General features: G+C 41.5%; 1 protein-coding gene across 2 annotated transcripts in view; it reads right to left on the minus strand.

The window, feature by feature from the left end:
* LOC114047131 (erythrocyte band 7 integral membrane protein) overlaps window positions 1-13,978 on the minus strand; it is a 43,557-nt gene extending 29,579 nt beyond the window's left edge. The window contains exons 1-2 of one of the 2 annotated variants that reach the window (XM_027867886.1): window positions 13,835-13,923; window positions 2,488-2,602 (exon numbers count right to left, since the gene is read on the minus strand). In XM_027867886.1, coding sequence (XP_027723687.1) covers window positions 2,488-2,509 — 22 coding nt within the window. In that variant the 5' untranslated portion in view covers window positions 2,510-2,602; window positions 13,835-13,923. Of the gene's footprint in view, window positions 1-2,487; window positions 2,603-13,834 lie in introns of both variants that reach the window. The other variant, XM_027867885.1, reaches the window with a different exon arrangement.
* Window positions 13,979-14,401: the final 423 nt, after the last annotated feature.

Here is a 14,401-nt window from a genome sequence, read left to right on the forward strand (position 1 = left end):
CATTATACCATACTGCCATAGATTTTCATGGGTAAAAAACCAAAGTTTATCTTGACCCTTTATCTGAAAGTATTAAAAGTCAAAAGCCACATCAATACAGCCTCTTCCGAAAGCACACTTGCAGAAAACCTTTATCTCTGTTGACAACTGAGAAACTGAGGTACAAGGAGAATAATGTAACTCAGGCCACTTAAAGCTCATCAAGTACAAAACAGATATTAGAATCCAGGGGTCCTAATTCCAAATCACACAAAACTCATGCAATATCAAGGTTACAAGAGATCTCTCAAAAGCCATCATGCTTAACACCTATATTTAATTAAGAATTCCCCTTTATGAAGCCTGAGAGGTTACTCAGCTTTAATGTGAAGACCTCTAGGAAAAGAAAACCCATTGCCCACAAGGGTGGCCTAGCCCATTCCAAGATCGCTCTAATTATGTAGACATTTTTCCTTACACTCAGCTGAGTGTAAGTCTTTTCCTCTTAATCTCCACCCATTGTTCTTAGTTCTCCTTTCTAGCATCAAGCAAAATAACTCGACAAAGCCACCCTCAAACACACAGGAGCCTTTTAAGTACTAGAAGGCAATCATTCCCTGGGCTTCTCCTCTGTAGGCCCAACTTCTCAACAAGGCCTCAGATTCTCTCTCCTCCAGTTAAGAGGTAAGAACCATAGTTCAGAGTCATGAGTTTCTTCTGGTCTCTTACTTAGGCCTGCTAATATTAAGTGAAATGCCACCTGGGGCCAGCATACTATAGAGAAAACATTAAGACTAACAATGTGCTTGGGGACTCAATCTCCCCTCTGAGGGACAAGAAAAACACACTTTTGGATACAATTCACAATAGTCCCCAATTAATAGGACTTATTGTCCTATTAATGGAATTGCTGAAATTCTTCAAGGGTCTAGAGCTTCATCAATGTGGTACTCCCTCTCCCAAGGCAGATCCAAACCTCCACATCATCATCATTATCATCATCATCATCACCAGTAATTTATGTAGTGCTTTAAGGTCTGCAAAATGTTTCACAAATATTATTTCGTATTGTCCTCACAATAACCCTGGGGGTATGCACTATTGTTGCCTCCATTTTACAGTAGGGGAAACTGAGGCAAACAGAGGTTAAGTGACTCACCCAGGGTCACACTGCTGCTAAGTCTATGAGGCCATATTGGATCTCAGGTTTTCTTGACCCTGGGTTTAGCAGTCTTAATGGAGCAATGTGTTTCCATAGAACTACTGATAGTTGGATCAACTTCTGAATCTTGGTTTCTTTCTTCATAAAATGTCCTCAGCATATACCCAGCACATAATAGGCCCTTCATAAGAAGCCCAGCAGTGGAAGTAATACTATCCTCATTTTACAAATTAGGAAACAGAGAAATAAGGTGATTGGTCCAGAGTCATGCTGTTAGTAAGTAGGGGAGCAAGGAGTCAAATGCAGTTTTTCTAATCCCCAGGGCCAGGACTCTAATCACCTCCACACTGCTCTGTTAAGAATGATAGCTCCCATTTTGATAAGCATTTTACAACTTACAAGGCATTTTTCCTACAATGGCCTTGGGAAGGAGGGTAGTGCAATAATTATCATCCTCATTTTACAAAGGAGAAAACTGAGGTTCAGAGAAAGTTGTCCTAATATTTCTACACTGTCCAACAGATCCACCAGATGTGTGATCTCATGAAGTCAAAATGGGGTTAGAGGAGAAACAAAAATGAGGAACTAGCATGTCAATTCCTTCTTTCTGATGATCTGTCTCTCTTTCCCAGGCCTTGCTAAACAAGAGAAGTCCATTTTTATTATGAACACTAACTATATCTCCCTTGATAAACAGATAAGTCAACTGGGAATATAAGCCCTGACATGGTATCACTATGCAAAGTCCATTTTAGATTAGAGACAGTTCTATAATAAGACAAACTTCTAGACACAGAGGTTAAAAACACAAATTCAATAAATTATAGATATATACACAAAGAGAATAAACAAAAAAGTTCCCACCATTAACTAGCCAGACATTCCAGAAACAAAATACTCCTGCCACCTCAATCTATACTTCCTTTCAGACCCAGGTGGAGACAGTCCCAGGACCCTGTGCCCAAGAGCCATGGGAACAGCAGCACCCATCCCACTACCCATCAGCCCTGCTTTAACCCAGCCTTGTTAGCCATCATTCAGGACAGGCAGCCCTTGGGGAGAAAGGGCCTGATTGCCACTGCCGCTGCCATAGCCTCCGCCATAGCCGCCGCCATCACCAACTGCTACTGATGGGAGGGTAAGCCCAAGAGCCCCAGGAAGAGAGCAGTACCACCCATATCAACGGCCGGGCTTCTATCCTGATCCTGCTGGCCATAAATGAAGGGAGCAACCCTTTGGAAGGGCCCCATCTGTGACATCTCCAACACCAACTGCCAACCAACTGCCACTGACAGGCAGTGAAGCCCAAGAGCCTGAGAATAGAATTGGCCCTCCAGACCACTGACCTGTTTCCAGCCTGGCCCACATGGCTGAGTGCCAGGCCAGCAATGCTTGTGGAAAGGAAACCCCTCTGGAGGTGCTGCACCTTTCAACTCCTCAGTAGCCTCAGTTACTGAAGACCTAGAAAATAAGGCTGTTACTAACAAAGTTGTTGGCATTGTCCAGTAGCTCAACTTCAGAAAAGGATGTCATTTTACCAAAAGAAATGAGACTAAAGAAGATGTATTACCATCTGCTTTTGCTCCTAAATCCTAAGGATCACTGGGCCTTTCCATCCTATTTGCTACAGAAGCCTCCTCTACGTGTGGTCTCTCCCTATTAGAATCTAAGCTCCTTGAGAACAGGGATGGTCTCTCTTTTCTATTTGTGCTCTGCACAGAGTAGGCACTTAATAATAGGCACTTAATAAATGCCTTTTCTCTCATTTGTTCATTCATTCATTCAGTGGATACTATTCATCTTCCTTAAGAAGATTTAAGAGTTAGAATAGACTTTAGAATTTAGAATGCCATAACATTCAGGATCTCCTTAGGGATAAACTAACCCGAACCCTTATTTTACAGAATAGAAAACTGAGGCTCAGAGAAAGGAAGAAACTTACCCAAGGTCAAACAGTTTATAAGAAGCTGAGAGTTCATCACAAATCCAGAGCTCTCTCTTACATATTTTAAAAAAATCTACATTTCCAAAATTTTAATTTTTTTATCCTTTTCTGTAAATGATACTTTTTTTTTTAAATGCAAGAAAGTATAATGAAATTCTACTCTCCAAGCAGTGATAGTAGAAAGAACAATGGATTTGCAGTTGGAAGGTCTGGGTTGAATTTCCCCATGCTAATATGTATTAATATGTATAATGTATAACTAATATGTACTAATTAATTAATTAGTCATGTGGCTTGGGGCAAAACATTTCATTTCTCCAAGCCTCAGTTTATCAGTAAAATGGAGACAATAGTGCTTCTATAGGAATAGGTTGAGGAAAATACTTTGTAAACCTTAAATATCTATGGGAATTTAAGTTATTATTATTATTCTGATGATGACATGATCCTGAATGGTAAGTTCCTCCTCGGGGCAGAAATTCTACCACTTCTTTTCAAACTATAAATGTTTCTTCAATGCAACAGAATGATACCACACTATTTACCTTCACTGATCCCTCAATCTCCAACAAAAAGCTTCTTCCAAATATTTGTAGCACTTTCTAGCTCTCTAATACATTTAAGATCTGTTTAGTACTGTAGTTTCCTGTATATTTGTCATATTACTCTAGCAAACTACAAGTTCCTTGAGGAAAGGCACCTAGTCTTGTTGATCTGTATTTCTTTCTTTCTCTTTTTTTTCCCCGGCTAGGCAATGGGGTTAAGTGACTTGCCCAGGGCCATACAGCTAGTAAGTGTCAAGTGTCTGAGGCCAAATTTGAACTCGTCCTCCTGACTTCAGGGTTGGTGTTCTATCCACTTCGCCACCTAGCTGCCCCTCGTATATCTTTCTCAATACCTAGGACAGTACTCTGCACTAAGACTTTTGGAACACACACACATACACACAGAATAGATACACTATTATATATTCAACAATAAAATTTACTCAAAAATATTATCAAATTTTGTTATTAAGTAATAAAATATCAGAATCATATTCACTATATAGTAATGTTTATATATAAAATCATAACCAACATTTTGCTAATTTCAATATCTGTTTTTAAGGTTGCTATTACCTCTACCAAAGACTAGCTGAGTGCCTGGAATGCATCACTTTTCTTTGAAAATGAGAATGTCACACTAGATAACTAGATAAATTTCCTTCCAGAAAACAACAACAACAATACTAATTCTATAAAATGCAAAATAGGAAGGAATTCGCTTCTTGTATTACTTAATAGCTGCATGTGTGATCATTTCTCATCCCAACAACCAAGTTAAGATTGCATTTTCAAATGTTAATTTGCTCTTCATAAAACTTATAGGTGGTGGTCTCCAGTAAGATCAAAACTAAACAGAATATAGGATCCTTGGTACTCCCCTCCCACCCCCTGAGAAATTGGGATAATGGGCAAACCATCTTTAGGTTTTTTACTCTTCATCCAAACCTTTCTATAAATATCCATCTTCAAAAATTTTTTTCTTTATAAAATACAAAGGAATGAGACCAGTGGAATTCTTTGTTATAGTACATTTTTACTACACTACAATCATATTGTTTTCAATTCCCACTTCTTTGTCCATCATCTCCCTGGCCTCTCAAGCTTCTATCTTAAACAAATCACTCTCTGGATTTCCATTTTCCCATTTGTAAAATGAGAAGGTTGAATTATGTAATCTCCAAAAGCCTTTTCATAGCCAATGTTTTATGTTCCATATTCTAACATTCTACATTTTACATGGCCTATCTGTGTTCTAAGGTCCCTTCCAACTCTGACATTATGTTCTAAGAACTTTGTAAACTGTAAAATACCATGTGAATGTGAACTACTGCTATTAGTATGTCTCAATGTCCTTCTCAGGTCTAGCAATAAAAACTCTGTGACTAAGATTTCAAGTAGTTTCCCAGAATATGTTTAGTCATAAAGCAAGTTCAGTTTTGGGGTCTTTTTAAACACAGGCTACAATTTATAACCCACTGAGTATTTATTTACTTGGATTAATTCATGAAGAAGTTACAGGGTTTCCCACAATTTTATCAGTTGTAACAACAATGCAGTAAACAAATTAGTCCCAAGATCCTACTTACTCTCCTGTCACGATTCTCCCAAGGGGAGTTGTTCAGGTTCTTAATTATAATGCTACCAATCACTGAGTTTCTTTGCAACCAATCTACATTATTTCATTACAAAGTTTTGATGCTCTGGTATCTCTCATGGAAAGTTGGAGCTGGATAGGGAGTGAGGGAGGGACCTTAGGATGTTAGAGCAAGGAGGGATGGTAGAAGTCATCTGGTCCAACCCAATCATTTAAAAGATAAGGAAACAAATGATTAGAGAGGTGACTTTCCTAAGGTCACAAAGAGATCTCCTGACAAAGTGGCCTTTGGGCCACCGAGTCAGGGCGCCTTTCCACTATACTATTAAGAAGTTGATAGACCAGTTTAGAACTGAAATGGCCTCACATTCTGGGAGACACAAGAACTTCCTGGAAAGTGCTGCCTACATTTCTCTTTCTAGTTACCAATTCCCAGCAAATGTGGGCACGGGCTAGATGATTCGTTTCTTTTCCCAAATCCAAAGATGATAGCTTCCAGTATTTCTGAATCTATGAGGTGCTCTGTTAAGCGTTTTTCCTTCCTTCTTTTTATTTATTTCAGAAATGCTGATGTAAAGAGAATCCTGCTTTGGTCTTATGATTTAGGTTACGTTATAAGAATTGCCATACTAGGTCAGATCCCTGGGTCGCTCTGCTCTAATGCTCTGTCTCCAGGAATTTAAACTGACAAAGTGCAAGTAAACTCTAGATGGTGCCAAGTGCAGACAGTAGCTCATCTATCCTGCCTTACACAGGGCTTTCTGGAATTAGGGACAGTGTGCTCTAGAGAATCATGGCATCTTAGAGTTGGAAGAGAACTTAGATACAGGGGCCTCAAGGCCACAGGTTCCCCACTCCTGCACTTAGAATATAGAGCCTCAGTTTCTCTCCTATGATATGGGAATAAAACTTGTAATGCTAAACCCTCCAGGAAAGATGAGTTCCTTCCACACTAATAAAGCAACATCTCACCTAACTATTGTGAGGAAAGAACATTGTGAACTTTACAACTCTGCAAAAATGAGAATTTTTTAAAATGATAATTCTACTGGCCTTCCTTCTTGTCTCTGAGGTAGCTTGCTAAGCAACCTCTAGCAACATGACTTCTATTGTCAAGAGCCCAGTTTGTGGCCAAACAATTTTTAGACCTTTTATGTAATAAGAGCTATCCCAAAGATCTCTTCTTAAATACATATTTACATATAACAAAAACAGACGTCTAATGCCTGTTATGACCTTAATTTCTTGCCCAGGAGTGACAGAGAAGAACAACATTTTTGATAAACTCAGCTTCCAGGGAATGGGTGGGGCACTGCTCTCCCAAGTTTGAAGGGTTCTCATAGGGATGGAGCAGGCTCAGGGTGCAATTAATTAAGACAGATGATTGAGGGCTGTTATGTCCTGTGAGGCTAGGACTAGATGCCAATCTGTCTGCAAATTTCTGCAGGTGTCTGTTTTTTTTAAACTTTATTTTTCTTGGAGGTTTTTTTGGTTGTGTTTTCTTTCACAACATGACTAATATGGAAATGTTTTGCATGACTGCACATGTATAACCTATGTCAAATTGCTTGCCTTCTCAATGATGGGGGAGGGGAAGAAAAGAATTTGGAATTCAAAATTTTAAGAAATGAAATGTTAAAATTGTTTTTAGGTGTAATTGGGGGAAAATAAAATATTAAACAAATAATTATTTCTGCAGGTGAGGGTGAAGTACAAACTAGGGAAAATTTTGGCTATGTCCCCCCAACCTTATCAAACTCAATATGGCCTCCTATCCCATCGACCAGACTAGCAAAGGAATAACAGCTGCCTTCTAAGTTAAGTTACTCATATCTCCCATCTTATCAGCCAGTGTAATGAGGAGGCAAGTTTGGGTGTTAAGGACTCTTCAAAGAATATTGATGCTCACACAATCTTGGAGCTGGAAGGACTATCATGGCCAACCTGCAAAGTAATCCCATCCACTGTATGCTGAAGAGGCAGTCATGCAGTCTCTCTGCTTAGCCTTCTTCATCTCATTCCTCTCCCCAAACCCCAAAGCCACAGCTCAGGACAAGAATCTCTCGATCTCCCAGAAAACCGCTGTCTCCTTAATCACTGGTTCCTACTTCAAGATCCAGGCACCCTTCCTTAGTCTTCTCTGGGACCTCTTACCTCATGTTTCCTAGACACAGGTCCTCTCTCTACTTGCATTTCCCCACTCAGGTCCCAGATCTCTCTTCTGCCCCCTGCCAAAATCAGTTGTCTTTTTCTCTAGTTTCATCCCCTCTCCTTTGGGACCAGAAGCTGGAATAGTTTCCCCTCAGGTCTTGACCTCACATTTTCCAAACGAGTTCTCTCTTTTTGAGGGCCCCAAAACTCAACCTAATTCCACTCCAATGGGATCTCCCAATCCTCTAAAATTCGTTCTATGTTGAGACTCAGATCTTTGTCTAGTCCCTTCTCAGGTTCCCAACCTCAGTTCTCTCTGGTTGCTTCTTCCCTCTGGGATCCGAGCCTATTTCCTTGCTCAGGTCTATTGTAGCTTTAGTGCTAGAAGACGACCTTAGAGCTCATTAGGTTAACCACATACTCCCTTTGCCCTCATTTTATAGAAGAGAAATGGAGGTGCTGAGTGGTTAAGTAATTTGTTCAAGGTCACCAAGGTGTAAGTAGCAGAGCCAGGGTTCAAGTCTAGGTCCTGTGACTTCAAAATCAATGTTCTTTCAAGCATGCCATGCTTGCTTTTTTGGTGCCCCAGACATGAAACCTCTATCCAGTTCATTCTCCCTTCAGGGACCCAGACATGTCAACCCCACAGAAAACAGTTCTGTCTCCCTCTGATTCCTAGGGGATTGTCAAGCTCCAGATCTCTTGTTCTTCAGATTTCATCTTCTTTTTCCTTCTCAAATCTCGGATCTCTCCCTCTCTCTTCCATTTCCCCTTCCTCTAAAACAGTGGTTCTCAAATTTTTTTGGTCCCAGAACCCCTTTACATTCTTTTTTTTTTTTTTTTTTTGAGGCAATTGGGGTTAATTAACTTGCCCAGGGTCAAACAGCTAGTAAGTGTCTGAAGTCGGATTTGAACTCAGGTTTTCCTGATTCCAGGGTTGCTGCTCTATTCACTGAGACACCTAGTTGCCCCACCCTTTACATTCTTAAAAATTATTAAGCACCCACCAAAAAGCTTTTATGTGATTTATACCTATTGATATTTACCACATTAGCAATGAAAAATTTTTATATCATTATGAAAATAGCTTTGACCTCCTGAACCTCCCGAAAGAACCTTGGGGATCCCCAGAGATCTCCAGACTACATAATGAGAGAAATGCAGCTCTAGAACATGGATCATGACCTAATGGCCTTTTGGTTACTGGATCTCCCAGAATCTAATTCTCTCTTCTTTCTGGGCCACAGATTTTGTCTTAATATTAGCAACCATTTACATAGCACTTTAATTTTACACCTCACAACTCCCTAAGATAGCTAATGACTGTATTATCATCTCCATTTTATATTACAGGAAAACTAAGGACTTAGAGGTCAGTTCCCACCTGACACTACCTGTGTAGTGAACATGTCACTTCATCTCTTTAATGAAGTGAGGTAGCTAGGCAGCACAGCTCTGGCCCTGGAGTCAGGAAAACTTGAGTTCAAATTTGACCCCAGAAACTTAAAGGTGTGTGACAATGGGCAAGTCATTTAACCTCTATCTGCCTCAGTTTCCTCAACTATACAATGGGATTAATAATAGTGCCTATATCTCAAGGCTGTTGTGAGCATCAAATGAGATAAAATTTGTAAAGCACTTAGTACAGGGCCTGGCATACAGTCGGTACTTAACAAATACTTATTTCCTTCCTTCTGAGGTTCCTTCTGGCTCTGATTCTATGAAAGCCTCTCACATTACTCTCCTCCAGGTAGTCTATTTCAGTCTAGACTCTACTACTCTCTGCCTCCTGAACATATCCTGTCCTGCTATAAATGATAATGATGATCCTATGCCTTGTTCTCTTTTACTTCCATGCCCTTGCTCATGTTTTTCTCTGATAACCTAAAACACTTTTCCTACTTCTCTCTCTCTTTCTCTTTTTTTTTGGGGGGGGGGGGGGGGCAATTGGGGTTAAGTGATTTGCCCAGGATCACATAACTAGTAAGTGTCTGAAGCTGGAATTGAACTCAGGTCCTCCAGACTCCAGGGCCAGTCTACTGTGTCACCTCCATGACCCTCTACTTCTCTTTACCTTTGAATTCCTACCCATGCTTCAAAGCCCAACCTCCTCTAGGAAGCCCTTCCCTGGTCAGTGAGGATTTTCCCTGTTGGATCTCCCATAATGCTTTGTTTGCCCCTCTTCTGTGTACTTATCACATAAAATAAATGATATGACCACTTCCTGGCCCAGCCAAGTCCATGGCAATCATTCTCTATGCTGATCACCACTTCTACCTTTGCCCCCTGGGTAACCTGGACTCTGCCCCCAGATCCCTCAGCTTTGAGAAGTGAACTTTAAGCCTTTATCTTGCCATGCCACTTCCTGGCCCCAGTATATACCCTTGCAACCTTCCCTTTCCAGATCTTTGTTCTCCCTTATTCAAATGAAAGCTCTTGGTGTCAAGGACGTCTTGCTTGCTTGTATCTGCATCCGTAGCACTTAATACAGGGGCTAGTATGTGCTTACTAAGTGCTCCAACACTCAGGCTGTCCATGTATCATCTCTTACGTGACCAGTCCAATTTACTTTTCAGTCATCCATTTTGCCTGATTACATCCTCTTATCAAGTTCTCCTTTGAAGTTGTTTATTTGAAATATAGTGCAGACTACTCACAACCATCTTGTATCTCTCAATTTCACATCTGGGAAATTTTTATTTTTTTGGAACACTACAGTGTCCCATTTCTCAGTCATTCAACAGAAAAGAGTAGATATTGGTAGGAAGTGTCTTACCCAAGCTTTGCTATTCTCTTATGTATTAAGCACAGGGCTCTGCACTCAGTAGGTGCTTAACAAATGTTTGCTGAATGAATAAAGCTCACAAAAGAAGGATTAGGGATAGAGTTAACACAGAGATTAAACCCAATCTTATGCCGGTAGTCTGTCTCCACACACACCTCCAAACACTTTCATTTCAACAGATGTCATCTTGGTACTGACGCATCTATTATGTTCCAGGTACTGTGCTAAGGAGTGGGAAACAAAAAAAAAAAAAAGTGTGTATGGGCGGGAGAGCCTGCTTTCAAGGAGTTCTCGATCTAATAACAGATACTGTAGCAACAGTGATAGGATCACAGATGAACTCAGGGAAGGGTTGGTGATATTAATGAGGCATGAACCTAAGAAGTCATTTAGTTCAACATCTGTCATTTTACAGATGAGGAAACTGAGGCTCAAAGAGGATGACTTGCCCAAAGTCATACAGTTTGTAAATGGTAGAGCCAAGATTTGAAACTAGGTTCTCTGCCTCTTCAGTCAACAGACTGAGACCCTGGAGACATAGGTTCAAGTTCTAGCCCTTCATACTTTACAGTGTCACCTTCAACAAGAAAATTCATCTCCTTGAGTCCCAGTTTCCTTAATTATAAAATAGGAATAACTATACTAGTATTAATTGCTTCTCAGGTTTATAGAGGAAAGTATATCTTAAGGTGCTATCAAACCCTCCTCATTACTTTCCCTTTTGGGGAGGGAACTAACTGTCCGCCTTGGGAAGCCCAGAAGTCAGGTAAGAAATGAAGATCTCTGGATAGACCAGATAAGCTTGGTGGGGCAGCAAGGACGGGCGTGGTAGAGAGAAACCCAGGCTGTGCTTAGGAGAAAAGAACACTAAGCCATTACCTTAAGAGACAGAAGAATCAGAATCCACCTCCAGCTCTGAAACTTACTTTAATTCTTGAGTCTCAATTTTGTCTTTTGGAAAGTAGAACACTAGTCTCATAGGGTTGTCCTAAAGATCAAATGAGATTATATACAGCCCTTTGTAATGAGAAAAATGGACAAAAACTATTAGTATTCTAAGTGAGCAGAACCAGTAGCCACATTAGTGGTCTTTTTTTGAGGTGTGCTGGAAACCCCCCACTTACTAACCAAACATTATTTCCTTCACTATGTTATTCTGCCAGAAGTTTCCCACCATTAGAGATGAATTCCTTTGGCTTGATTTTTGAGCTGGAAAGGACCTTGGAAAATGAGTTCATTTAAAGATGAAAAAACTGACTCCCAAAGAAGTCAAATGACTTGGCCAGGTGTTCAGAGATAATGGGTAGCACAGCTAGTATTCAAATTCTAAATCTAGTATTCTTCCTGCTAATATCATGCCAGCCCAGTGTAACCAAGAGAGGACTGGCCTGAGGTTAAGTACAGTTCTAACATTTACTAGTCCAGTGACCTCAAACTGGGATTTTTTCATGTATAAGGCCTATACTCAAATGGATCTGTGAGATCACTGCCTTGGCTGTTCCCTTCAATGGATGCCGACTCCAGCCCTTTCACGCTTGCTCATTGTGGGTGTCACTCTTGCTCAGGTTGCGTCCTAATTTAGCCACAGAAGATCCAGCCAACCTGCTGTAAACCTTTGTCCACTTCTTACACCTCATGGATCTGATGGTTCCCTGGGCCATCTGTCGACCTGTCACTTTCACTCTGGCCCTCAGACCAACCCAATGCCTTTTTCTGAGTATAAATATCCCAGATTAACATTCCTCTAGTTCTTCTTTCAAGTTCCTTATTTATGAAAAGTTGCAGCCTACTCACATCTACTATGTGCCTTTATACTGCCCTCAGGGTCATACTTATTTGTCATTCTTAGGGACACTGTGAGTCCATTTCTCACAACCTTATAACGTACTGGATACAATACTGGCATTAAAGAGACCACTTTTGTTTCTGGGAGAAGCTTCTGATAAGCATAATAACATTTGCTTTACTTATCTTATGAGATTGCAGTGAAGAAACATTTCCAATGTGCACCACAAATGTTGCCGTTAATGTCACGGTTTTTTGGTCTTGAGTGACCTCCCTGGTTTCCTTTAAGTCCCAACCAAAAACCCACCTTCTACAGAAAGTCTTCCCTAATCCCTCTTAATTCCAGTGCTTTCCCTCTTGATTATTTCCTATTTATCCTGTAGATAGTTGGAATGTTGTTTCCCCCCATTAGATTATAAGCTCCTTCAGAGCAGGGACAGTCTTTTGCCTCTTTTGTATCCCCAGAGCTTAGCACAGTGTCTGACACATAGTAGGCACTTAATAAATGTTTATTGAATTGAAAAGCGTCCTAAGAAAGTGCAATTACTAGGGCAAGGAGGATGTGGGGGTGGGTAACATCTTAGGTCATTATCACCTCAAACCCTAAGTGGTTCAGCTGAAGGCTAAGTGAGGTAGGTACAAAATATTTTAGGAATGGGAAAGAGGTTATTTGCCTAGTCTGAGGTAGGAACTGGACACTGGGCACGAAAAGAAGAAAAAAAAAAGCTGAAAGCGAAGTGGGATAATGTCAAAGAGAATAGTCTCCAACACTACATTTTGAGAAACCTAGGGCAAAACTTCACAGGTACAATATTGGGCCCTATAGGCATAAGAACTTAAGACCTATGCTAGGGAAGGGAGAAAGAGCTTGAGCTTATTTTATTTGTAAATCCAAAGGACCCTGAGGAGGAGCAGAGATTCCTTTCTCTGCTCCAGGAAGGTGGAAGCATGGTATAGAGTTCTCAGGAGGGATAATAATAAAGATTACCTGGGGGACTCAGGGTGGAAAAAAGAATCATATAATCATGGAATGGTAGCTCTATAAGGGCCTTAGGACCTGGACTCTTAGAACTAGTACCCACCAGAGCTGGATCAACTCACTCCTGGTCTAGTATACTTTCAGAAAATGTATATCCTTGAAGATTGAGAGATGGCAGATAGAAGAGGTAAGAGGGTCATCATCTAATACTGGAAGAGGAATTTGATTTGGGAGTCTTAAAACCTTGGATTAAGTTCTGGCTCCAGTACTAATCTGCTCTGTGTCTCCAAGCAAGTCATTTTCATCTTCACGGACCTTTTAGACTACACAACCTCTCCATCCACTGTGAAATGTCATGACATTTCTAAGGTAGTCAACAAGACCGTGGGAGTGGGAATTGGATTTGCCAAAGTGAGTGAAAGTGGAAATCCTTAAGGGTACCCGGGGTATAGGAACCAGAGGCTAATTTGAATATGACAGTTGTGAATATTTCCTATGGGAAAAATAAAGTGTGTGTATGTGTGTGTTGTATGTGTGTGTGGGGGGGTGTACATTAGGAAGGCTGACAAATAGAGGGGAGGTTTCTAAATGAAGATGGCTCTGACGCAGATTTGATTTGTGATTTTGGGCAATTCATTTACCCCGTGGGGTCCTCAGTTTCCTCATCTGTAAAAATAAGAGGTTTGAACTAGATGTTCTCTAACTTTTCATGTACGAGGTTCTCTTCTAGCTCTGACACCCTATGAGCTTAGGGTCTCTTTCAGCTCTAACAATTTGTGAGTATGATTTTCTCCCTCCGCCCCAATAACTGATAACAACAGAGGGATATCAGGGGGATGGGGTGGTGCCAGGGGTAGTAAATGCGGAGCGGGCTTCGGTAGGAAGACTTCGCAGCCCTGAACTCACCATTGAAGGTGTTCGGGAGCCGCCGGCTTCTTGGGTCCGTCTCTACAGGCCGCTTGTCAGACATGGTCCCGCTGGGTGGTAACCTTAGTTCCCGCTGCTACAGCTGCAGATAATCAGTGAAGGGGTCCTCGGAGTTCTAGCTTTTGCCACCCCCTCCCGGGCCCCGCCCCGCCTCCACCTCGCCCCTCCACGCCCCGCCCCTTCACTGCGCCCGACCAATCAGGGCTCAGGCATCGGGGAGGTCACGCCTCCCAGCCAACTGCCCCTGTAGGTTTCACATGTAGATTTCCCGCCGACCTCACGCTTCCTTCTCCCGGTGGAGGGGCGCGTAGGGACCCGGGCAGAGCAGAAGGAGCCGGAGTTGGGGTGGGGCTTTGAGGAGTTGGCTAGAGAAAGGGCTGGAGGTTTCTGGAAAAGGCAGGGGTTGAGAGGAATCACGGAAACAAAATCAGAATCACGGGTTGCTTCAGGTTTGGGAGGACCTCAGCTAATCTTGTCCAAACACTACCTGAACCTCACAGCGCGTCCCCCACCACAGCGTCCCCAACAAGTGGCTGCTAACTTCCA

This window comes from Vombatus ursinus, unplaced genomic scaffold (assembly GCF_900497805.2).
Source record: "Vombatus ursinus unplaced genomic scaffold, bare-nosed wombat genome assembly UNPS02014786.1, whole genome shotgun sequence".
NCBI lineage: Eukaryota > Metazoa > Chordata > Mammalia > Diprotodontia > Vombatidae > Vombatus > Vombatus ursinus.